Source organism: Engraulis encrasicolus, chromosome 19 (assembly GCF_034702125.1).
Source record: "Engraulis encrasicolus isolate BLACKSEA-1 chromosome 19, IST_EnEncr_1.0, whole genome shotgun sequence".
NCBI lineage: Eukaryota > Metazoa > Chordata > Actinopteri > Clupeiformes > Engraulidae > Engraulis > Engraulis encrasicolus.
The window spans coordinates 6,197,516-6,225,015 of NC_085875.1; the positions used below are offsets into that span (position 1 = coordinate 6,197,516).

General features: G+C 46.9%; 1 protein-coding gene across 1 annotated transcript in view; it reads right to left on the reverse strand.

The window, feature by feature from the left end:
• The window catches only part of dlgap2a (discs, large (Drosophila) homolog-associated protein 2a), a 249,928-nt gene that overhangs the window by 29,670 nt on the left and 192,758 nt on the right, over nucleotides 1-27,500 (reverse strand). Inside the window, exons 8-9 of the mRNA XM_063183538.1 lie at nucleotides 24,680-24,739; nucleotides 12,710-13,098 (exon numbers count right to left, since the gene is read on the reverse strand). Coding sequence (XP_063039608.1) covers nucleotides 12,710-13,098; nucleotides 24,680-24,739 — 449 coding nt within the window. The remainder of the gene's footprint in view (nucleotides 1-12,709; nucleotides 13,099-24,679; nucleotides 24,740-27,500) is intronic.

The window sequence follows — 27,500 nt, forward strand, 5'->3', positions numbered from 1 at the left end:
CGTAACTCAGATACAGAGGCTTTGACTTTCATAACATAACAAACGTCATTTGTGTGTAACTCAGATACATTACAGCGCCACAGCACTTCATTATAAAATGGCCTAAAATACTGTACTATCTCTGATGATCTTACCCCATGCCCAATGACGTATACAGATCAGTGTCCACGCCTCCTACTTCTGCACCAAGATCACATAGGCCTACATAAATTTGTAGGCAAAGTCATTGGTGAATGAGACACCAGAGCAGGCAGAAAATAGCTCGTAACGACTCAATCAAAGACAACCACATAGAATCAATAGGTCTTTAACATAGAAAAACTCATTTTCTGATCCGTTCACCACATCTCCCTGCAATAACATTGGACAGGGGGAACAAAGGGCTCAGTTGTGCCAGGTTCGGTGAGAAGGGGGGCCCGGGACTGGGTACGCATTACATTGCAAGTATTGGGGAGGGGGCACTTTCAGATGACTTTGCCTTGAGCCTGGCCAAAAAGACCCTGCAAGAGGCTAAACGCGTACAAAAATAGACGACATACACACAAACACAGGACCAGAGTTTTGAAAAGAAGGGGGTATGTAGGGAAGATATAAATTAGAAATGTTATAAAAAAACTGAAATGTTACATAAATAATAAAACTAGAAATGCACTCAGAGAGTGCAGACCTCCGCCAAGCCAGCTGTTTCATACATTTGACTATGTTACACCCTAATTTTTTTCACGTCTTTCTGCTTTCTTTTTGTGGAGTTAGAAACTGCAATGACAAAAATCACCCTATCCTGTCATGGTGAAGAATCTTTAAAAAGGCCCTGGTTCCGGATAGCGATCCGGGTCACCACCCAAATTTAATCACTTGTTCCTTTGGTCATTTCCAACACCTCCAGAAAGTTTCATCCAAATCCGTTCAGAACGGTTTGAGCTATCCTGCTAACAAACAGACAGACAGACAAACAGACAGACAGGCAAACCAATGCGACCGATAACATAACCCCCTTGGCGGAGGCTTTCATATGACTTTGTCCTGGGCCCGGCCAAAGCTGTCAGCGGCCCTGAACGTATGCATGAGTACTCTGGGTGGAACAGTGATTGCCGTTTGCGTGTTTGGTTGTGCCAATGTTCCACCAACGTTTGGCTAACGTTGCAGCGGAGACGGGTGCCATGGTCCTCCCCTACTGCTCGCTATCGGCAATCGAAAGTGTTTCTGTATTTCACACACATCACTGGAGCCAATTTGAAAACCAATATAATTCAGTCAGGGACCCATGGCTCCTCGACAGCAACCTCCAACACTACCTCTTGTTCATTCTCTCTCTCCCTCTTTCAGTCTCTCTCTCTTGATCTCTCTCTCTATCTCTATCTACCTCTCTCTCTCTCTATGTCTGTTTTTAGATGCGTCCCACGCATCTCTATAAGAGGCTTTGGTGTCCGTCCGTCCGTCCGTCCCTCCGTCCGTCCGTCCGCCCTCCCGTGATGCGTTTCTGAATTGTGATTCCCTCTTGTGATTCCATCTTGTGTCCACAAGGTGGCAGTCGCTCAGTGGAGTGGCAGAGCTCAGTTTTGGACTGGAGCTCATGCGTGCAAACCAAAACGTCTACCATGGTTAGCAAACCGGCTACGCAGCTGATTGATTGCATTATCTGACACAACTGCAGAAGCACAGAAGTCTGTATGCATATTCCATCGATGTGTGCCATGTGTGCTAGCCGAGTTCCTAAACATTCACACAAAGACGTCTTCAGATAAGGAGGATAACAGTCAAGCGCCATACTCAACAAACTCTTCATGGTCAATAACAACAAGCGGAGCACAAAAAATAGGAAGGCATGAGACATTTGCAGATAGCGTTTCCTATGTGTGTTGTTAGACTACACAGCGTCACCACTCAAAAGAAACAACACCCTTTGAAGAAAACAACAGCCCGAACATCGGCAATCCCCTGTATTTTTGGACAATGCTGTGAGAAGTGCAGGCAAGACAGCAACTCGCGCTTTGAGCGTGGGTGGAGGAGATTACTTATACTTCGATTAACGCGAGCACAGGGAGAGTGAAGGCTGTGTTACTGTTGATCATACGCACACGCGTCTTTTAAAGGGTTTGACAGAGAGCGCGCTTTTCGGTTTATGCAGTAAATGTCTCATTGATTAGTCTGGTTTGTCTGTTACGGTCCACGAAGACAATATCCACGTCAAAACGCAAACGCCTGCAAACCACTGTTTTGACAGAAAGACAGTTCACCTGTCGCCTACTCTGTCTAGGCCTACTTCCCAAAGCGGCATTTAAAAGTATTCCATGAAATCCAACATCAACGTCAAAAATAGGTGTCAGCATCATGCACACAAATAGGTGACAGCATCATGCACACACATGAAATAACACTTCAGTGAGGGGGGGGGCATCACTGCTCTCATATTAAAGTGAAAAGAGAATTTCACATTTTAGTTTATTTAATGTAGGCCTTCGCAAAATTGCAAATAGCCTATTCATTGAAATCTGTCCAGAAAGGGTTGTAATGTTTGCCTGTTTTTTATGTTTGTAATTATTATTATTTTTTTAAATAAAAAATCGTGATTAAAAAATAAATCAATAAATAAAAAATAGAGATTTTATGTTAAAAAAAATGTGATATGGGATGGGCCGATGTTTCCTGGTGAACCAGTAGCCTGGTTTGTGTAGCCCAGCCCCCTGGGCGTCAACACATAGCTTCTGGTTCACCAGGAAAGGGCCGATGGCCCCCCTAGCTAAATTCGCCTTAGGTCCCCAAATTGCTAAATGTAGTGTAAGGGATTATTTTCAAAAGACAGTAACATGTAATCAGCAATGCATTACAGTTTTTCAGTAACTTGCCCAACACTGTTGAAATCCTATGGTACTTTTTCAAATCCAGGCTTATACAGTACATGGTAGGCTTATTGATAAATTGCCTTGACAGGTTATGAGGAGGCCAAGGGGGCGTTTGGGCAAAAAAGGTTCAGAACGGGCATAGACGGACGCATCTGTTGTCCGCCTGTCGGACTTGTTTCTACTGTCTTTCTATCCTCCTCAACCTCTAGCTCTTTCATTTGATCACAACCTTGCTCTATTCCTCTGTCTGTCCCTCACATTAATCTTCTTCAGTCTCTCTCTTTCTCTCTCTGTGTCTCTCTCTCTCTCTTTCTCTCTCTGTCTCTCTCTCTCTCTGTCTCTCTCTCTCTCTCTCTCTCTCTCTCTCTCTCTCTCTCTCTCTCTCTCTCTCTCTCTCTCTCTCTCAAACACTGACACTCACACATGGACGGATGCACACACACATGCACGCACGCACGCACGCACGCACGCACGCACGCACGCACGCACGCACACACCTACCTAACTTTTCTCCCTGCACTCTGCTGTGCACACCTGCTGTGTCTTCGCTCCCGCATCACTTAGCTCTCACAGCTCTCTCCCTCTCTCTCCGTCCCTCCTGGGGCTCCATCTTTCACTCTCTTTCACCACTCCATCCATCCTTTTACTCTCTTTTCACCACTCCATCCATCCTTTTACTCTCTTTTCACCACTCCATCCATCCTTTTACTCTCTTTTCACCACTCCATCCATCCTTCTACTCTCTTTCACCACTCCATCCATCCTCTTCAGTCAGGCCTCCTCACCTTCTATCCCTTACACTTATGCCATCCCTTTTGTCACGCTGCTTCTTCTCCATCCTTTACTCACTCTTTCACTCTTTCACTCCACATCCATCTCATTCCCTCATTCGCTCTTTCTCCATCTACCGTGTCTCTCTGTCTCATTATCTAACCCAGTGTTTCCCAACCTTTTTTTGCCCTGCGTACCCCCTAAGCCATTTTGTCATATGATAAGTACCCCTTTCACTCATGGTCTTTATACAAATGTGACTATGCTCCATATATTTGTTATTATTATTCATTTTTTCTGCGTACCCCCTGAGGTGTGCCCGCGTACCCCTAGTGGTACACGTACCCCCGGTTGGGAAACACTGATCTAACCTACCTCTCTCTCTCTCTCTCTCTCTCTCTCTCTCTCTCTCTCTCTCTCTCTCTCTCTCTCTCTCTCTCTCTCTCTCTCTCTCTACTAATCTGCATCAATCAGGCTGATGTGAAGCCTAAACATCCTGTGCTGTTGATTGGTGCCAACACATATACAGAACAAATAAACCCCACAAACAAACACACAGAGACCCACACAGGCACACGCTTGCACACACACACACACACACACACACACACACACACACACACACACACACACACACACACACACACACACACACACACACACACACACACACACACACACACACACACACACACACACACAGTGGCACACACACAGTGGCACACAGCCCCTGGCGGCCGGGCCACTTAAAATCAGCATCCATCACTCAGCAGCAGGATGGCTGTCCCATCAGCCGGCAGCACTCGCACAAAAACACAGCCACACTCATCATCACACTCACTGGCCCCACACACAGTGGTACTATAGGGCAGTGTTTCTCAACCTTTTTTTAGGCGAGGCACCCTTTCAATTCATGAAAAACTTCAAGGCACCCCAAAACCAACAAGCCGTAACATGGCATCGCATCCGATACCACACAAGCTTAGAAAAGTAACACATTTGGAGACGTCACACGACCTATGTTCGAAGTTACAGCTGACTGGGGCGACCTATATTTACTTTATTGTGCGTAAATGGCACATGAAAGATTCCACTGACTAGCATTAACTTATCAATGTAGACAAATATGTATTATATTACATAATTTATTTATCAACCACGTTTCCGCGGCACCCCTGAGGGGGGCCCGCGGCACCCCAGGGTGCCCTAGCACCCCTGTTGAGAAACACTGCTATAGGGGACGCATAGGGAGAGAGATACATAGGGACGTAGCAGCAAATTGTGGGTCTTATGAACAGCCGTAGCTCCAGTGGACCCCCCAGCCATATATCTTCATAAGTCGGACTGTGTGTGGGCCAGGGGGTCAGGATTTGGCTGATTAGCTTCGCCGATTAGCAAGGCACTTCCTCGTCGCAATTCCGCCACCACTTTGCTCAAAGAGGGTGGACGCGATTGGTGGGTGCGCGAGTTTAGTGTTGGGCACACATACCTATACAGGTGTGTGGTTGGGCACCTCCATGCATCCAATGCCCATCTTCCATATATCTTTCTGGTCAATCGTAAGTCAGTCATTAACGTGTCACGTAATTGGCTGAGTAAACTGGTGGCGGAAACGACTCCATCTTTGAAGCTGAAAAATTCGTTCAATTTTGGCTGAAATCACTAGCCTAGCATTTCCCATTGAAATGACTGGAGGTGGGACTTATTCACTCTCTCCAGTTCTTATACTACCTCCATGGTGTGGGCCCCCTATATACCTATATACAGTGCATGGGGCCCTGGTGACTCAATCACAAAGACACCTACAGGCACAAACAGGCAACCTTAGTGCCCCACAAAGTGGTACTGGGGGTACAGCTACATAAGGAGAGAGGGAGGGAAGGATTCCGACAGAGAAAGAAGAAGGAATGAGAGAGATGAGGGAATGGTAGAGGGAAATGGGAGACAGAGAGATAAGGGTGGTACGACCTGGCTTGTTAGGGGAAGCAACATGAAATGAAGACGACAACAACATTTATAGTTCAGGGGTGTGTTTCTTGACAACTCAACTTGACAACAATTTCCCATTGGAAACCTTGTAAGTCAGCAACGATGCTTTCGAGAAACGGGGCCCAGGTTATTTATCTAGAAAGCAAATACCAACAATCAAACAAATGTGTCTAGGGGCGTATGATGTGTGTATGTAAGTGAAGGAGGTGTGCAATGTATGCAGTCAGCATCAATGTTTGTTGTAGAGAAAGTAATAATAACACAGTGAGGGTAAAGTGGAGAGATAAGAGACAGAAATTAAAAGTGCCAGGGAGAATGAGGACAGAGTGCCTGATGAGAGAGAGAAGAGGACGGCTTTTAGAAGATGGCGCCCAGGTGGACATGATCATGCCATTATCCTAATCAGGCTCATCACTGCCTGTGCACTGGCAAGTGATGGCCTGGAGAGGGCAGAGGGGGTCATCACAAGGGATAGAAAGATCGACTGTGAGTCAAAATGAGGGAGAACTTCCACAAATACAGGCACACTCTCTGTGGTGTAGTAGCCCCACACACAGCACAACATGCACTGGAGGAGGTACGCAGAGGGAGAGAGGGATGCAGAGGGAGTGATGGAGGAAGATGAGGGGTAGAGAGGGATGAGGGACAGAGATGAGAAAGATGACAGAGAAAGTGGTGAGCAGCAAAGATAGGGGAAGAGAGGAGGGATGGAAAGAGTAAGAATGAGGTGGCTAAGCTATGATTCTGGGGATGACAGTGTAGTAGTCAATGCATAATACAACACACAGCATTTCAAAAAGACCAGTAAAACATTTTAGAAGTTAGCACAGCCCGAGCTGAAAAGGCAAAGAGAGAGAACAGGGAAAGTAAGATAGGGGACAGGCAGAAAGGGATAGGAGGCAGGACTGTGGTAGCCTGGCACGCGACAGACATGTGTAGTCCCACTTAGCTCCATCGGGGGGCTCTACCAGCTACGCAAACACCTGGTCCTGTAGGATGGGGAAGTTCTCCGGCCAGGAACTTGTCGACGCAATTGCTGTTTCAATAGCAATTGCGGCTCGCATCGCTCGCAACTGTATTTTACTTGTGCCTAGACTATCGCACACTGTGGAAGGTTTTGAAGATATTGGGAAGTTCTCCGGCCAGGAACTTGACGCATTGCGGCTCGCATCGAGGAGTCATGCAACAACTGTATTTCACTTGTGCCTAGACTATCGCACACTGAGGAAGGTTTTGAAGAAATGTCTTGGTAGCAAGGACGGATGTAAGACAGCCTCGCATTGAGTTAAGTCTCCAGTTGAGTTAACTTACAAACTTTAAAGCAGCAGGGGAACTTACTTTTTAACGTTTCACTGGCTTGCAATGTTTTACAGTGTAGATGAAGCCATGCCTTCTGGAAACAAACCCAATGTGTGCTTACCCACACCTAGTGGAGTCAGACTATGACCGTGAATGACACTGAGGTGGTAAAACCACAAGTTTAGTGATAACAGTGAGGTGGATACATGATACACACAATAAACATGATACGACACACAATACACCAGTAGATTGAAATGTTCTCTTGAACAGCTTTAGATAGCACAGTGTGATTGAAGTGTTAGGAATTGTGTCTGATACATACAGTATATTATATGAAAGGCTCAACAAACTGTATAAGAAATACATAATCTTTTTTTTTCAGAAATGTGATATACTGGGTAAACTCTGTTTGCTTGCATTGATCCTCCACTAACTTTCCCAAGTGGCACTTGTGCATTGACTTGCGCAGTACGATGTCATCAATCAACCACGTGCACTATTCCCTGGCTATCTATTAAAGCCATAACATTAAAGCCTGTTGGAAGAGTTTGAACAGCAATACTATTATATGTGCAGTGCAGACATGATCCTTAATGACGTACAGTGCAACATAAAGACAGATTCATGTGACAGTGTCTGCCGTCATGATTATGAAATTAGATACGCAAATAGAAAAGCCTCACCCATTGGCTGCTGTGGAGGTGATGCAGCACTTAGGCTGCCATGGGCATGAAGCATACGCAAGATGCAAGATTGATCTGTGTGTGTGTGTGTGTGTGTGTGTGTGTGTGTGTGTGTGTGTGTGTGTGTGTGTGTGTGTGTGTGTGTGTGTGTGTGTGTGTGTGTGTGTGTGTGTGTGTGTGTGTGTGTGTGTGTGTGTGTGTGTGTGAATGTATCTCCTTCCCTGTGTGTGTGTGTGTGTGCGCACGTGTGTGTGTGTAGTACGCACTCATATGTTTGTGTGGTGTGTGCGTGTGCCTGATAGATAGAGTTGTCATGAGGCTGGGCGGGCATGGCGCCTGCTAAGCTGGCATGCGTGGCACGATGGGGGGAGCACTGTGGTGTGCTGTGGTGTGCTGTGCTGTGCAGGGTGGTGCGGTGCGGTCAGACCATCGGTGGGCTAGGTGCCAGTGCCAGGGTCACTGGCTCGGGCACAGGATGCCTTATGCAGTGGCAGGCCTGACATTTCAGATGGCACAGGGAGACGGCACTCCTCGCACCCCCAACATGGCACAGGGCAGGGAACGGAGAATGAAGAGAGAGAGAGCAAGAGAGAGAGAGAGAGAGAGAGAGAGAGAGAGAGAGAAAGCAAGAGTGAGAGACAGAGAGAGAGAAAGCAAGAGAGAGAGACGGAGAGAGAAAGAAAGAGAGAGAGAGAACGCCAGAGAGAGAGAGAACACGCACGAGAGAGAGAGAGAGAGAAAACGAGAGAGAGAGAGAGAGAGAGAGAGAGAGAGAGAGAGAGAGAGAGAGAGAGAGAGAATGATAGAGAGAAGTAAGACATGGATAACAGAGGCAATAAGAGAGAAAGTTAGATGACGAGAGAAAAGTGAATATTATTCAGATGTACAAAGAGAGACAGAAGAGCAGGGCCAAATAAGATGTTGGAGGAGAGGTTAAGAAGGAATGGACAGAGGGAAAAACCAGAGAGGGATAGAAAGCAATATGATAAAGGGAAAAGGGAAATGAAATGCATGGCAGAGAAGGGAGCAGGGGCATGTGGCTGAGGAAGAAGGGAATGAAGAGAAAGGGAGAGGGAGAGAGAGAGAGCGGTGGAAGATAAGAGAGAGGCGAGGAGGGCAGAGATGAGGAGAACAGAGGAAAGAGGTGTAGAGGAGAGGGGAGAGGAGGGGTGGACTCAGGAAAAGAGAGAGAGAGAGAGAGAGAGAAATTGAGGAAGAAAGAGAGAGAGATGAAGGAAAAGGAGGCAGGGAGAAAGAGAGGGATGGGGCGAGCAAGGAAGCGAGCAGAGGGAGGGAGGGAGGGAGAGAGGGAGCAGCGGAGTGCAAGAGAGCCCATTCAGTGATGGTCTGAGCTCCAGCATGAGTTGAATCCTAATTAATGGATTGCGGTAAGATGACTCATTGGCTGCTATTTTTAGAAACGTGCGCCGATACAATGCGCCTCCCTGGCTCCTGAAGTGTAACTAAAAGGCGCAGCGGTCTAAAAAAAGAACGAAGGAAGAAAGGGGTGGAGGGGTGGAGAGTGGGGAGTGGGGAGTGGAGGGGAAGACACACACGTTTCACCGGCCCTCACATCTGTTCGACTCTACTCCTGTGATGAATCTGAGCACTCCTACAGTGCGGCATCCCTCTCATAGCAACAATGCAAAACACGGATGTGGTGGTGGGCCAGGACTGTCCCAGGTACCGTAGCAGCTGTTGGAACCTCACAGAGAGTTACAAGCTGTTGAGAAACAGACCTCCTCGACCACACATAAGAGGAAAAAAGGTGTTACAGAAGTATCACCAAAGATGTTCTCAGTTCTAATCCCAATAGAACGTCTCTGATATCAGTCCAGCAAGAGTGGTATGGTAGTGGGATGGTGCATCATACAACATGGAGGCATCTCTAGACTGTAGGCTCTTTGTGCAAACAGACCTGCTGACATTACATGACATCACATTGCATTATATTACATTACACTAAGCTGACGCTTTACCCAAAATGACTTACAGTTATTTTATATTTTTAGAGTGTTAGTTACAGTGCCTGGACTGGAGCAATCCCTATGGGGTTAGCCGTCTTGCTCCAAGGCACTTCAGCCATTAAAGAAGATATAGGGGAGGTAATAGTGGGATTCGAACCTGCTAACCTCTGATCTCCCTAAAGACCATCTCCCTAAACATTATGCCACAGCTGCTCCACAGGCCACAGCTGACAGGCGTTCACTCTCTTGCTGAAAAGACTCAACTACAACATACGTAACAACATTGCTATGACGTTACCGGGAGCCTTAGGTAACGGACAAAGACTTGGTTCAATTATGGTGACAATAAGTTTATATCAGAGGCTATGTGCAAAGCCCCGGTAAAAACAAATTCTAGCCCATAACCACAGCAAACGATAGCTCAGCGACAGTAAGTACTAAAGTGACTATGCAACCTATCAAAACAGGAGGCGGTAGAACATTCGACTGGTAGATGGGTACAGAACATAGTATAATGTGATCTGGGCAACAGAACCTGTTCCTGGGTGTAGCGAAGGGGACTAGAGTTTCCCAGCTGGGACTCGAACCTAGACCTTCTGGGGTAGTAAACTGGGGCTCTGACCGCTACACCAAAGAGCCAGGCTCGTTGGCGTGACAGTCAGAACACACCCACAACCCTAGTGATGGTCACTCCATCACACTGCCTTCCCCTTCGGGAAGCGCACCCATGCCCTTCACACACTCATGGTGTCCCTCACGCAACTGTCCATCATGCTTCTCCCATCCAGTGTGCCCCACTATCAATGCTTCACCCATCACTGGGGTCCCTTGCACCGGGGTCACCAATCATGGGGGTCCCTCACATGGAATTACGGCTCTCAAACAATGGGTACGCTTCCAATGGCCTCACGTCAGCCATCCCACTTCTGACACCATTTGTAGCGAAGGAGACTAGAGTTGCCTAGCTGGGACTCGAACCCAGACCTTCTGGAGTAGTAAACTGGGGCTCTGACCGCTACACCAAAGAGCCAGGCTCGTTGGTGTGACGTCAGAACACACGCACTCCACTCGTCACTCCATCACACTAGGCTTAATCTCAAACCTACTACGTGTTCACACTGAAAATCTGAGTATTCGGGAAGCAAAAAGTTGGTTCACAAGGTTAATACTTGTTTTTTCTGTGAAACAATGACAACATGGATGTCAACAGGTTCATTTAGGTCGCACATGCTGACATCTAGAAAAGAACACAACCTGGTATGAACACGAGTCGTTCACTTTAACGGTGCAGGGACGGGCACCAGTACCATTCTAGCCAGTCTGAAAACAGCAACAATGACACCCCAACAAAACTTTTTATGTAGAAAGTTTTTTTTTGCTGTTTTCTTGTTAACAGGTTTGCAGTCACAACAGCACCTGTGCAGCTCTCAAGCCAGTAGAGCCTATTTGAATTTAAATGGCTCAGAAATGAGTGAAATTGAATTGAAAGTCGTGACGGGGAGAGAAAAGAGAAAAGATGGTGCAAAAGAGGACAACGGCAAGAGATCCATCTGCATACAAGCACACAGATATACACACATTCAGGACGCACTCATACACACAAACAAACATACGCTCGTTTCAGTGTGGACACACATAAACACACACACATGCACACGCACACAAACACACACCGACCAGACAAAGACAGATGCAGAGAAACATCTCACCCGCCCTCTCTCTCTCTCTCTCTCTCTCTCTCTCTCTCTCTCTCTCTCTCTCTCTCTCTCTCTCTCTCTCTCTCTCTCTCTCTCTCTCTCTTTCTCTCTCTCTCTCTCTCTCTCTCTCTCTCTCTCTCTCTCGCTCTTTCACACACACACACACACACACACACACACACACACACACACACACACACACACACACACACACACACACACACACACACACACACACTTTTTCTCGATTGCTTCCACACAAGTTCTGGTACTTCACACAAAATTCTCGGAACATCTCACCCATTTCCCAACTCCCCTAACCAATGTCACTGAACACTAAACACAATTCCTACTTAACACTCAAATTCCAGATTTAAAACACACTCTTTTCACACCATTACACACAATTCTCTGGATTACACTCAATTTTCATAAAGAAAAACACTGGGTTTCTCATGGAACACACTGTCATTCACAACACTACAATCAACTGCCATACTATGTTCACTTCCTCATCACATGGGCAAACTCTCTTCATACCGGTTTACAATCTGAAATCATCACCCCATAAGGACACACATTGCATGTCATATTGATGAAAAATGAGTGGATGCAAGGAGAAAACCCATTTGTTTAGTTTTTGAACTCAAAAATATGTTATACAAGACATAACTTTCATGTGGTTACCCAATATTTTACAATACATTAGTGCAATTTTTAAATATTTTTACATGTAAAAATATGTAAAATATATACACATCTGTGTACTCCGAGTCTAAAAACAATATTTCAGTATTTTACTACAGAAAATACCCTCTTTAGTAAGTAGAACACTGAAGAAAATAAGTTTCTACTGTGTTTCAAGTTGAGTTTTTTTTTTCATAGCAATAGGCTGTACAGTAATGTAATGTTTTTTTTTGTACTGCCAAATAGGCAGTGGGGTTTATCTTTGTGTTGTTTTTGTGAAAAAGTTTATCTTTGTGTTGTTTTTGTGTTTCTGTTTGTGTGTTGTGGGAATGAAGTTTTTCCAACTTATGTCACAGTATCCATGCAATCCAGAAGAAAAAAAAGACCAAGTTACTGGGAGAAATTAGTTTTACCCTGTGCCCAACAGTGTTTTAATGGGTCTGCAAATGTGTATTGTAGTGACTGTCTGTGTGTGTCATTTGACGACAAAATGAGGTTTTTAGAAGAGAGTACATTGTTTTGAGACAAGACGTGCATTTTTCAGAGGTAGTGAAGAGTTTGGCCCGTTGTGTGTGAGGTTTGGAGATTTGTGTGTAGAGTTTTGAGAATTCGAAGACCGATTCTGAAAATTATGTGTAGGCAATCGAGAAAAACTGTAATAATATCCCCCAGGAGATTAATAAAGCTATTCTTACTCTTACACACACACCAAGCCACACACATCCCCCCCTCCACACATGCCCTCTGTCAGTCAGTCCATCCCTCCATACCTGTATTCCTATAGAAGACCTCGGCGTCTTGAGGTACTCCTCCGCTTTGGACACCAGCACGGCCTTGTCGCAGGTCATGACCGAGCTGTGGCTGTCGGTGGACGGGTGCCTCTTGCTGGCCATGGCCGCCGCCGCCTCCATGGCGATGCTGACCGCCTTGGTGCTGTCCAGGCTGTCGGTGGAGTTGTAGAGGGCGCGGCCCAGGCTGAGGCTCAGGCCGTCGGGGGCCCAGAGGGCCGAGCGCGACATGCGGCCCTCGTGGTAGGCGTCCTGCGTGGACTCCGTGCTGCTCTGCGCCGTGACCGAGATGAGGGGCTTGGAAGTGGTGCGCGGCGGCACCGGCGGAGGCGTGCGCTTGTAGCTGGGTGTGCTCGGCGTGTAGGTGACCGCTGTTGAGGTTAAAAAATGAAACATGCAGGAATTGTTATAACGCAAAACAGGAAGCATTTTTTTTCCTTTCATCCAAACGTTGTGCGTGGGTGAGCACCATGGCAAAGCCCATTGCATTATATCACTTTACAGACACTTTCAGGCCGAAGAAACTTAGCTATGTAAATAAGCAATGTACAGTTAGTTACAACTCATGGAGCAATGTGGGTGGATGAAGATTTAGAAGACATGGACAATTGTATGGGAGACCACCCACATTTTTCTTACTGGTACAAGAGTTGAACCAGACTGAGTTCCAAACCATTTTCAACCAGCCTATTCCAAAGTGCATTTAAGTTGATATATGGCTGGAACAATTTTGGGCCAAACAACCTGCTCTGCATTTTTAAGTAGCTGGTTGGAGACAACAGTATTCAATTTCCTTCATACAGCACACGTATGGATAGACACTACGAAAATATAACGCCTTTAGCTGACAATCACAAATATTGTGGCATTAGAAAATCACATGCCAACCCATAAACATCTAATAAACAGAAGGAAACGGGAGAGAAGAGAAGAGAAGAGAAGAGAAGAGAAGAGAAGAGAAGAGAAGAGAAGAGAAGAGAAGAGAAGAGAAAAAAGAAGAGAAGAGAAGAGAAGCTCTGCATGAATTTATGATTGAATAAAAAAAAGTACAGTGAAGTAAATCTGAAGCTTGTGATGAAGGGCTTGAAAGGGGTCCAGTAACATGCTGAAAGCAGCGGTAACCAGAAGCTGAGCAGCTGGCCAGCTCTGATGAGGGGTGACACTTATCTCCATGAGAGAGAGAGAGAGAGAGAGAGAGAGAGAGAGAGAGAGAGAGAGAGAGAGAGGGAGAGGGAGAGAGAGAGAGAGAGAGAGAGAGAGAGAGAGAGAGAGAGAGAGAGAGAAAGAGAGAGCGAGAGAGAGAGAGACTGAGAGGGTCGAGGGGATGCGGGATTAGAAGGAGGAAGCCTTTTTCTTTTTGAGTGCAAATGAGAACAGGCTCATAATCCAAAACGATGATGGAACTCCGAGCATTAGCTCTGCTCCCCAGCCTTGATACCATAGGTCCCTGCTCCGGGTGATGAAGAAACAAAATGAGGAGCTGTCCAGAAATGGGTCTTTGAGGAAGTTAATACTGCAGAATATAATCAACGGGATCTCTATCATTTACTCAGCTCTCCATACTGTATGTAGCTCGTTTTGGTTATTAGCCTAAGGGACAGGTCTGGTCATCAACTCATTTTTTGCTAAAAGAAAGATACTTGGGAAGCCCTAGAAAGTTAGCCTAGTAGACCAGCGCCAGCCGCTGGACGTCAATTTTTTTTGGCTGTGAGTGGTCTGGCCTCGCATCGTTTGAGTGGTCTGCCAGGCTTGCCAAGAATCTGGCAAACCAATCACAACGCAGAGATTTGTTTTCAATCAAAGTGGGCGGGGTTTTGAGGGAGCGACGATGAAGTTCGCAAAGTTGGGAAAGCACATCAACGAGAAAGATAGTGCTTGGTCAGAGCGCCATAAATGTAAATTGAAGGAAATAAGCAGGTGTTGCCAAACCAATATGTATTTTGTGACTTCCACATAACATCATCTCACGACACACAAGGTACATGTATTTCATGCAGTTGAATCAGAGCATGAATCCTGGCTGAAGAGGCATACAGAGATGAGGTCCTTTAAGTTGCATTGAGCAACTTGGTACTGAATATATCCAAGACAGAGAAACTCATCCTGGACCTTTAACAATTTCCGCTACCATCCAGTGTGCTGCTCATGGCTTTGCACTGACATTACCTTGACCACTGCTGATCATCATTTGAACTAAAGTCTGTGTTCTGCTGTCTCCTCTCTCTGCGTGCTTTGGACACTTGGATTTAAGTCTGTTATGTGTTGACTGTCTGTCTGATATTCGGGCTTGCATAAGTATAGTTCTAGTTTTGTAGATTTCTATTAGTACATCATTTATACGTTTATGCTTAGGTTGTGCACAGCTTGTGTGCAAATCCCATTGTACTCTGTAGAATAACAAGAAAAATACTTTGTATTCTATTCTATTCTATTCTATTCTATTTTATTCTATTACCATACTCATATTTAGGTTGGTTGCCGACAGTATGGCTGACACAAACACAAGCATCTTTTATCGTTCCTATAATTCTCTTGTGCTTTTGTGTGTTGAGTTTAATATCCTATTTTATACGAGAACAATATCTCTCTGGAAGCACTAAAGGGAAATTCAGAACAGGAAAAAAAACGTAGATGATGACGAGATGAAATGAGCCCTCTGAATATCCTCTGAATAGACACAGCGTTCACCTAAGGGCTTTATGGGGTAACAAAAATAACTTTGAGGAGAAAAAATGAAATAAATAAATAAATAAATAAAAACACGGCGCTGTAAACCTCCTGACCACCAATGTGGTGCTGCTGATTAGCTCCGCTGTGGGGACCGCACAATGACATTTACGCCTGGTCTCATTTGAGCCGATCTCGCATGTGTCACCCCAATTACAAGACGCCCCGCTGTTTGTGGCCCCCATTACAAATCAATGTGTACCAACACGCTGGCTAGACACCCCACCAGGGGCCAAGGAGACGGGAAACATGGGAGGTAAATGATGATGATGGGGTTTCATTTCTTTTGGTATATTATTTCAAAAGAAATAAAAAAAAGTTTATTTTTGGTCGTTATGATGATGAACAGTCAAGGGAGGACGGAGTGGAGAGCGAGAGAGTCAGACAGACAGACAGAGAGAGAGAGAGAGACGGAGAGAGACGGTGAGAGGGAGAGAGATGGAGAGAAGGAGAGAGACGGAGAGAGAGAGAGTGACAGAGACAGACAGAGAGACTGAAAAGAAAGAACTGACAACACCAAAAAACACAGTGGACTGTGACAGAAGTACAGATAAAAAAACAGGATAATCCAACAGACAGAAAGAGAGACGAAAAAAGGGACAGACATAGTGAGAGAAATATTGAGAAAGAGAGGGTGAAGGAGACGGAGAAGTACAAAGCTGTAAGCTGCTGCTGCTGCTGCTGTGGGAGAGTGAAAAATGAAGAGAACTGCTGGTGGAGGGAGAGAGAGAGAGAGAGAGAGAGAGAGAGAGAGAGAGAGAGAGAGAGAGAGAGAGAGAGAGAGAGAGAGAGAGTAGCAAAGAGGAAGGAGAAAGAGCATGATTCAGCAGTCGGCGCCAAAAATAGCCATCGTTACCAAACAAGTCATGCAGCGGGGGACTGGGGGACTCATAACTCTGGCTCAGCCCTGGCCGGGGAGCTGGGAGCTGGGAGCTTGGCTGGCTGGCTGGCTGGCTGGCTGGACAGGCCGCCGGCTATTCATTTGTTAAATGCGGATGGTGGTGCAGAGAGGGCAAGGGGTGGAAGATGGGGGCAAAGAGGTGACCGTACACACACACAAACACATACGCATACACGCAGGTGCACAGACGTGCACACATGCATGCACACAAACGTAGGCACACAGGCTCGCATGCACACATGCACACGCATGTGCGCATACGGTACATGTACGCATGCATGTGCGCACGCACACACACACACACACACACACACACACACACACACACACACACACACACACACACACACACACACACACACACACACACACACACACACACACACACACACACACCAGAGATGGAACTTAAGTTTTTTTCCCCACCAGTCACGGTGGCAGGTAGATTTTAAAATCTACCAATCACTCACTGTTTTTACCAGTCAAAGTTACTAGTGGGTTGAAAAATTTACCAGTCACCACTGAAATTTACCCGTCATTGGCAGGTGGACGGGTGCTTATTTCCATCCCTGACACACACACACACACACAAACAAACAAACAACAAACACACAGGGGGCGGAGGATGGGGACAAAGTGAGACAGAGAGAGTGCCTATCACTGCTACCAGACAGCCCACCTCCACATGCAGCCAGCAACAGAAGCGCAGGGACTTGTCGGAGTCAGAGGAGGTTTTTAGCTCGCTTTTGCTCAAGTATGCATGAGAGAGGTTTTCCGGGGTGTCAGACAGAGACAGAGACACATCCAGACACAGAGAAATACACGCATACACATACACACACACACACATACACTTACACATACACATACACATACACACAACAGCAGGCATGAACACATGGTATTCTCCAAAGCACTGGAGGACAGGAGACTCCCTGGGCAATCTGTCTGAAATATTCATTTTGAATGATGGTGTTCCTCTTTCCCATTTTTTTCCACATCAAACACAACTTAGCACTCTTTTGCTTTGAGCTGATGTCTGTTCTGACCTCAGCCCTCAATTACAGAGGCTCGTTTCAAAATAATACAGAGAAAAGCCCAACTTCCATCAAAAGGCCCAAGTTTAAGTAACACAGACATAGGCATAGAACTTCCATTAGGCATTGCAGAGGCGTCGTGAGCCACCAGCGGAGACCCGAGCGGTGGCGCCGAGTTGATAAAGCGCTGTGGAGGTGCAATCAAAGTGAATCAGATGTGCTGGTGCTTTTCTAAGGGTGTCCATCCATCAGAGGGGGGGTGGGATGGAGTGATGGGGGTGGTGGGGACTTGTGGGTGGTGACGTGCGGATGGGATAAGTTTGTGTGGGGGCGGTGCCGGTTTGGTGATGGGGGTTGGCTGGGCTGGGTTTGGTTGTGTGTGTGTGGGGATGGCAAACAGGGACAATCTACAGCCTCCAAGGACAAATCGTCAGACAAATTCTCCTGCGGGCTGAATTCATCACCCTGGAGACAACCGTTTTTTTTGTTTGTTTGTGTTTGCTTTGTTTTTTTTTTGCCTCCTGTCTGCGTATAGGAGTATGCAAATGTCTCTAAGGCAAAGGTACTCTCTCTCTCTCTCTCTCTCTCTCTCTCTCTCCATACGCCAGGCTTTTTTAAATGGAGAGCCCCATTATCGCCACTAGTCATTGTCACTGTGTGTTGTCGTGGTAAACACACTAGCCCTGCGAGCCAACACGCTGCCAGAGCAACTAAATCAGCAGGCACGCTCTTGCAAAACAAAATCACGTGCCTGCTAAGCAACATAAATAGTGCTGAGCGTGCCCACCATTTGTTTGGATGATCCCCCTACAAGTCACTTGTAAACGTAATCTATAAAAGGCACAAACAAACATTCAAATGGCGGGCGAGCTAAAATTAAACAGCAAATCATGCTGCCAGACTTTGTGAAGCATGTACCCGCTCCCTCGCTATCCTAGCCGTTAGCCTACTATATATTATTTGTCGTCTGTCGCACCTTTTTTTTGTTAAAACTTTTTTTTAAAACTTTGGCTGTGTCATCTGCACCACCTGCCAAACTCTATCCTGTCACTGTTTAATAAAGTGGGCTTCTGTACTGATAAGGCTCCTCTCAGACTCTAAACCAATAGAGAAGTGTTCTCCTGGGAGTCAGACCTCCTCTTAACTTCCCTTAAAGCACTTAGTGCGGCTTGACACTCGGGAGGAGTTTTTCTGTCCTCCACCAACCATTCTTCCTTTCTATCCCCCCTCTTCTGTTTTTTTTTTTTTTTTTTTTACCACCGGCAGTATTAGTAGAAAAAGTCATTTTTTTATAGCACCATAGATTACTGGGGGAGATGGAATGGGAGGAGAAAACAGATGAGGTCTCTTCTAAAACTAAAACTAAAACTAAAACTCTGGCACAACCCAGCCACACTCACCTCCGTCCAGAAGTCTGGCTGTGCCCTCCATGACTTGTGCCTTCCTACCACACCTCTTCTCCACCTCCTCCCCCTCCTCCCCTGACCTACTCACCTCTCCATACCGGCCTCCTCTCTCCGTGGTACAAAACCCAAAATCCTACCAGCTGGCTCTTCTCTCTGTCCACACCCCACACTCTACCCCTCTATTCCTACCTAATAATAATAAAAAAATAAAAACTGCTATTTGTATAGCGCAATTCATAAAAGCACAAAGCTCAATGTGGTTTACCAATGTCTATCTTTGAGTTTTACAGTTTTAAGGTATGCCAAGTAGCTAGGTCAAAGGTTTAAAAATAATAATAATCAAGGAATGACAATACTCGCACCCTCTACCCCTCCTCCCCACCTCTCCTGACATCACTAATTCTCTCTACCCTGCTCCCCATCACCATTTCCTCCACACACACAACTCTCCCGTCATCCCCCACTTCCCCACAACCCCATGCTCATCCTCCTCTATTAACCCCAGCTCTCCCCACCCTGTTCCACACGTCATCCCTCCCAATCTCTCCACACATACACATACACACACACACACACACACACACACACACACACACACACACACACACACACACACACACACACACACACACACACACACACACACACACCCGTCCTGGTTCGTGTAGCGTGGGACGGACACACACACGCACACACATACACACACAAATAAACGCACACATGTGCAGGCGCACACACATGCACGCACACACAGGCACACCCGCATAGATGAGCACACGCGTACACACACACGTGCACACACGCATGCACGCACAGACGGACACACACACAGACGGACACACACACACACACACACACACACACACACAAACACACACACACACACACACACACACACACACACACACACACACACACACACACACACACACACACACACACACACACACACACACACACACAGACACACCTCTCCACAATTCCCTCCTCATCCTCCCCTATCAATCCCCCTTTCCCTCCCCCTGATGCTCACTCGTCCGCCGCTGGCAGCGATGTAAACAGCCTCCGTGCTGAACTGAACCTTTGGCAGCGCTCTAAAACAAAGCAGCCTGGCGGGGCGGGGGCGGGGGTGGGGGCAGAGCGGGGTGGGGCGGCACGACACAGACAGGCTGACGGATGGATGGGACCCTGAAACGCAAACAGCTAAAAATAGACACAGGGGAAGTGAACGGAGGGGTGGTGTGGTGTGGTGTGTGGATGGAGAGAGAGAGAGAGAGAGAGAGAGAGAGAGAGAGAGAGAGAGAGAGAGAGAGAGAGAGAGAGAGAGAGAGAGAGAGAATGGACAGAGGTGGAGAATGGAGAGAGGGAGAAAGGGGAGGTTTTAGATAGGGGACGGACGAGTGGAAAGGGAGGAGTACCAAGGGGGAAAGAGTGAAGGAGTGAAGGTTTTAAGTTTTAAGAATGGGAGGCTAGTATGAGGTAGGAGAAAGGGTGAGCAAAAGAAAGAGTGAGAGAGAAAAAGAAAGAGTGAGTGAGAGAGAGAGAGTGTTGCTGAAAAGACGGAGTGCCCCAGTGATGAAGTGGGGACATGAATGATAGAGGGAGAGAGAGAGAGAGAGAGAGAGAGAGAGAGAGAGAGAGAGAGAGAGAGAGAGAGAGATGGCAGGGAGAAAGAGAGAAAGGGGGGGGGGGTGCTCGAGTAATAGAGCGTCTGCCTTCAAGGCTGCTTTATCTCCAGCTGAGGCGGCTGGCTATGCTATGTAGCCGGCACTAGTGGGCACAGGGGGCCTGTGAGTTCAGCGGCCTGATGGGACATCACTCATGTGGACAGTGGCGATCTAGCCTGATTATCATCGACTTTCAAATCTCGAACCGAGATTCTGGTCTGACGAAGAAGATAACGAATAATGTTTCCAAACGGCATAGTTAACCCGCCTCCCTCGGTTTACTACTGGTCGATGCCAGAAAGGGCTGTGCCGAAGCTTAAACCAAACACTTCCCCCTGCGGGTCCCCGACGCCCGTCCCCACAGCGGCCCCGCCGCCTGCAAAAAAGCAAAATCAGAGCAAAAACCCCTGATAACTGCTGATAAAACCTGCTAATACCATGTTATTGCAATAACGTGGTAACAGCCAGCGGTGTAGTCTACTTTTTTGAAGTGGGTATACTGTATATTCGAGCATTTTTTGAAGTGGGTATACTGTATATATTTGTGCTATTCTAAACAATGGATCAATCAATTTTAAGTGGGTATAGGCCTACTGAAGCCCCTAAAATTTAGAAGTGGGTATACTCCGTATACCTGTGTTCTACGTAGACTACACCACTGGTAACAGCTATAATGTTAACAGATATAACATGTTAATAGCGCTAATTGGCCATTTTCTCAATGTCGTCGGACCCTGAATTTTGCGATGGTGCTGTCCCTTTGCAGGTGCCGCCCCTTGGACTGCCTCTGCATGTGGACCTAGAGTACCTACTCCCCCATAACGCCATGCACATGCAGCCATATACACATCCATCAGAGAGAGAGAGAGAGAGAGAGAGAGAGAGAGAGAGAGAGAGAGAGAGAGAGAGAGAGAGAGAGAGAGAGAGAGAGAGAGAGAGAGTAGAGAAAGGGCATCAGTCATCTGGGTCTAGAGTACCCAGACCTGCTACTCACATGCAACCACACGCCACACCCCTTCTGTCACATGACTGAGAAAGGGATGACTGGCAGGAGGAGAAGTGGAAAAAAGAAGTAGATGGAGGACGAGAATATTTGGCAGGAGATGGAGAGAGAGCTAGATAGATGGAGAGAGAGAGAGAGAGAGAGAGAGAGAGAGAGAGAGAGAGAGAGAGAGAGAGAGAGAGAGAGAGAGAGAGAGAGAGAGAGAGAGAGGAGAAATGAAGACATTAGGCATGCGGACCTATGCGCCTTCTTATTCCCTGATGGCCACTCACATGATGTGGTCCGGCCCTACCTCTCTCACATGACAAAGAGTGAGGGATGAATGGCAGAAAAAACGACAGAAAGATGTACAAGGCATGTGTGTGTGTGTGTGTGTGTGTGTGTGTGTGTGTGTGGGGGGGGGGCAGAGAGAAAGAGGGAGAAGGGGAGAGGTGGGAGCGGGGCAAAGAGAGCATAACAGAAGAGAGGAGGAGAGGAGAGGAGAAGAGGAGAAGTGAGGAGAGGAGGGAGATGAGATGAGGAGAGGAGAGGAGAGGGAGAGAAGAGGAGAGGAGAGAAGAAGAGAGGAGAGGAGAGGAGAGGAGAGGAGAGGAGAGGAGAAGAGAGGAGAGGAGTGGAGTGGAGAGGAGAGGAGAGGAGGAAAAAAGAGAAAAGGAGAGAGCAGAGGTGAGTACAATAGAGGAGATGAGATGAGAGAAAAGAAGAGGGGAGGAATGAGTAAAGGGCAGGAGAAGTGGAGATGAGAGGCATGGAGAACAGAGGAGAAAAGGGTAGAGGAGAGGACAGAAGAGGAGATGAGAGGAAAGGCCATTTCACATTCCACTGCAGTTTTGCAATCTAGTGGCTTGGAGAGGAGAGGAGAGGAGAGGAGAGGAGAGGAGAGGAGAGGCGATTGAGAGGAGAGGAGAGGAGATTGAGAGGAGAGGAGAGGAGAGGCAGAGGGAGAGGAGAGGAGAGGAGAGGAGAGGAGAGAGGAGAGAGGCGTTTGAGAGGAGAGGAGAGGAGAGAGGAGAGGAGAGGAGAGGAGAGGAGAGGAGAGGCCATTTCACATTCCACTGCAGTTTTGCTATCTAGTGGCTTGGAGATAGGAGCACTTTTGCCTAAAGAATCAATACGCTGAGCAGGGCTGCTGCTGCCGCTGCTGCAGGGAGCTCAAGGAGAAAACTCTGACACACGGCCAGACTAAACAGGTGCAAGAGGGAGGGGGAAAAAACGCACACAGGCCAACTATTAGCCTGTCCAGATGCTTAGCTCAGGGGATTATTAATTAACACAGAGATGCTGTTATTTTTAAACCGAAACGAGCTTGATGAGAGAGAGGAGATACGGCAGTGATAGATTTGGAGAGAGAGAGAGAGAGAGAGAGAGAGAGAGAGAGAGAGAGAGAGAGAGAGAGAGAGAGAGAGAGAGAGAGAGAGAGAGAGAGAGAGAGAGAGAGAGAGAGAGAGAGAGAGAGAGAGTGTTATGCGTGTGTGCGTGCGTGCGTCCGTGCGTATACAGGTATCCATGACCGTGACTATGCATATGAGGGTGAGAAAGGAGAGATGGACAGTCAGAGATTTATAGGAGGAAGAGGAGGAGGATGGGGGGATAGGAGAGGAAGGGGAAGAAGAGGAATAGAGGAGAGGAAGAACCAAGTTTCATCAATCAGAAGCCTTGTCCACTCTGTATGGTCAGAAGGATGTATGTTGACATCAGCCCCTCTGGATAGTAAACGCACTGCTTCAAGTGAGTGAGTAGCTTCCTCTGTGTCTGTGTGTGTGTGTGTGTGTGTGTGTGTGTGTGTGTGTGTGTGTGTGTGAGTGTGTGTGTGTGTGTGCGTGTGTGTGTGTGTGTGTGTGTACATGTGTGTGTGTGTGTGTGTGTGTGTGCGTGCGTACGTGCTTGTGCTTGTGCATGCACTCTTGTGTGTTAGCGCTCTGTGGACGATGCATTAACAAAAAACCCAACGCATCGTAGAGCCAACTCTCTGGAGTCTTTGACTTAATTTCAAGTCGAGCCCTCAGGATGTGCCCAGCAGGCTCCAGTCTAAAAATAGCGGGCGGAGACTCTGTGACGGTGACACACAGACGCTGTTACTTCATTACAAGTCCTGATGATGACAGCGCCACCAGGGAGGCGCCCTGTCTAATTGATCACAGAGCACAACTACTACAATGAAACAAATCAGAGAGATAACAAGCAAATATGGTTTGCAAGCTACAGCTTTTTTTAAAAGCCGAGACAACACAGCAGTGACATACTTTCTCTTTAACAAATGGGTTCCGTTTTGAAGTGAAAACAGGAATAAACAGTGGTGTGTATGTTTATGTCTATGCCACCCGATGCAACTAATACCTGCTTCCAAGGCATTGAATCGAAGGTGTCTCACATCACGCGAAAAAGGCTCATCTGTGCATTGTAAGAGTCTAAAGTGAAAAGTGAAAGTGAAAGCCCATTGGGAAACTCCAACTCCCATTGTCATTGTGACACAGCACTCCACAGCACACAAGTGAACACTGCACACTGCACACAACGAAATTGCATTTATGCCTCACCCGTGAAAGGGGGCAGCCCTAAGTGGCGCCCCATGGGGAGAAGTGCGGCGGGACGGTATCATGCTCAGGGTACCTCAGTCATGGTGGAGGATGGGGGAGAGCACTTCGTTGATTACTCCCCCCACCAACCTGGCGGGTCGGGAGTCGAACCGGCAACCTCTGGGATGCAAGTCTGACGCCCTAACCGCTCACCCATGACTGCCCGAGTCTAGGTCTGAACTCTGTAAAAGATTCATGGGCTTGCATGCCCAGGGGCACCCAGGTTAGACTCCAGTCTGAGTCATTTCCCAACCCTACCCCATCTCTCTCTCTCCACACTCACTTCCTATCGCTCTTCACTGTCTCTGTCAATAAAGGTGAAAAAATAATAAAAAATAATCCATACAAATATACTTATGAAACCGTCCACTAAAGGTGTAATGCAATGCAATGCATACAATGGAGTGCACAGTTGTGGTGGTGCTTTAGGGTGCCATACCAGGAGGCTGGGGGATGTGTGGGGTGTGGTCTGGTGGGGTGTATGGGGTGGTGTATCTGATGATGTGTGGGGTGTGGTGGTGCTTTAGGGTGTCGTACCTGGAGGCTGGGGGATGTGTGGGGTGTGGTCTGGTGGGGTGTATGGGGTGGTGTATCTGATGATGTGTGGGGTGTGGTGGTGCTTTAGGGTGTCGTACCTGGAGGCTGGGGCGATGGTCGATCCACACTGCCTGAGGACGGAAGCCGAAACTGGATTCCTGAAACCAAGAGACAGAAAAAACGTTGCAGTTGCCCAATGGTCACTTTTTTATTTTATTTGCTCTATAGTTCTCATTGGAATCTAGTTTCATCTGAGAAGTAGGGTGGATGAATGTAAGAAAGTATGGAAGAAATGTAAAGATATGTAAAAATATGTGGTTTCAGTGTTCACTGTTTAAATATATCATGTTGCTTCACAAAATAATATATTCCAGACAGACAATACCTTGTGATACCTTCACTAATAATGCAACATTATGGAAATCTGTTATGAAAATCTGTTTGCTTTCACTGTATGTCATTTCTCTGCTATGCTATGTTATGTGTACTGTTTACGTATGTTATCTGGGGGTGGCACTGATCCACAGAAATCATGCAACTCTCCAATGTGAGACAGCCATGCACCTGATTTACCGGTAGTTATGGAACTCTCTTGTTATGAAATAGGCAAACTGTTGATGGCTCATATACCATAGTTTCCATGGTAACCACTGTGAAGTGGTAATATTCATATTTTTGGGCTCGGGCACTGTACATTTGTGTGTGTGTGTGTGTGTGTGTGTGTGTGTGTGTGTGTGTGTGTGTGTGTGTGTGTGTGTGTGTGTGTGTGTGTGTGTGTGTGTGTGTGTGTGTGTGTGTGTGTGTGTGTGTGTGTGTGTGTGTGTGTGTTTTTGTGAGTCTGTCTGTGCCCATATCTTGCTGTGTGCATGCGTGGGAACAGAGTGTAAGCAAATGTTTCAGACATTACACAAAAGAAGACTGTCTTTAATGATATCTTGTACCATTCCATCAATTCACACATTTCTGCAACATGGAGGCATTGGCATAATAAATAAACAATGTGAAAAGAAAAACCAAGGCAGAATGGGCTTACATGTGCATAAGGTACACTTCCTGTGCATAAAGAACAAAAAATAACAGACCCAGCAACAGTAAACATGGTGGAGATGCCAAGGAAATGCCGAACACTGACACCCGGCTGGCATAACCACAGTGCACTGAGGCTAGCCAATCAGATGAAAGATGAAAGGAAACTGCTGAAGCTGGCCAATTGGGTGAAGGATAGAGGGAACTGTGCAGAGATTGGCCAATCGGTGAAGGATAAAAGGAAGGGCATGAAGCCCCATCTCCCCCATCCCCTCACAGGTCTGTATGCCAGCCTGCAGTACGCTGGATCCCAAGCCATATGTCCAGATCACTCACTCACTGCCTCTACCTAACCTGTTTCATATTTAAAAAAAACTCTTTCAAGTCTCTATCTCTCTCTCTATATATATATTTTTATTTACCCAGGAGCGTTCCCCCTCTCTCTACCCACTTCCTCCTCTTTTAAAATGTATCACCCACCCATCTCTTTCTACCTCTCGACCACACTGTCACTATCACCCTTTTCTGTCTTTCCGCCTGTCACTTTCTCCCTCTTCATGCATTCTACATTTCTTACTCTAATTTCCTTCTCTCTCTCTCTGTCTCTCTCTCTGTCTATCTCTCTGTCTTCTCTGTCTCTGTCTCTGTCTCTCTCTCTCTCTCTCTCTCTCTCTCTCTCTCTCTCTCTCTCTCCCAGCCTCTACCACACACGCCCCTCGTTCTCCGTCTCCTCTCTTTCTTTCTCTTTCTCTCTGCCCCCCCCACCTCACTATCTCTCTCTTTCTCTTTCCCTCTCTATTTCTTTTATCCCTCTCTCTCTCTCTCTCTCTTTCCCTCTCTATTTCTTTTATCCCTCTCTCTCTCTCTCTCTCTCTCTCTCTCTCTCCATTTCTACCATCCTCACTCTCATCATCCTTCTCTCACTCCCTTCCCCACGCCACCCCACCCCACCCCACCCCCACCTCCTCTTCCTCTGTCTTGTCCTGCCAGCACAGTGTGAGACATTAGTGACCACTTAGCACATGATGCAGTCATCAAATCCCGGCCCCCAGCATGACCCATGGACCAGCTCCAGCGCCCGCCTGCCTGCCAGCCCGCCAGCTAGTCATCCCAGACACTCTGCTACCCGTGCTGAAGTCAACGCTACCAAGGAGAGGCAAAGCAATGCATCCGCACATGCTGCCTGCGCACACAGCGACAGACAGATGCACTCATCTGTGCACAAACACACCACAGACAGGCATTCACAACCACTCACACACACACACACACACACACATGAACACAGACACATACAAATACAGACACGCACATGCCTTCACACACATAGGCGCACGCACGCGCGCGCGCACACACACACACACACACACACACACACACACACACACACACACACACACACACACACACAAACATCGCAAACTCATCAGGACAATCCAAGGAAGCAGTGACACCTGTTATTATTTCTATTAACTACTTCTTCGATATCTCCCATTTGACAGTTGTTAGTTCCATTTTGGAAGATTTGCATTTAAAAAAAGTAATGAATAAAATCAAAAGGCCCTGCTTCAAATTCAGATATGCCTTTTTCACTTTTGTTCTGTTTGAAAAGGGGGGTCAGGCTGGAAAAAGCAGGTTATCAAAAGAAAACACAGACATAGTTTCTGAGGTTAACTGTCAATTAGCAGAGGTCAAACACAAATGTCGATCACAGAAAAATAATATAATAATGTCCGGACAGATACCTCCTCATGGTTATATGGTAGAATTGCAATGTGACCCTATGACAGAGGGGAAATGATAACGAAATACAATGACATTCTGTAATGATGGAAGCTACATAATCATAACAGGTGCTATAACATCACATCCCCTTTTTCTCTCATCACAGGC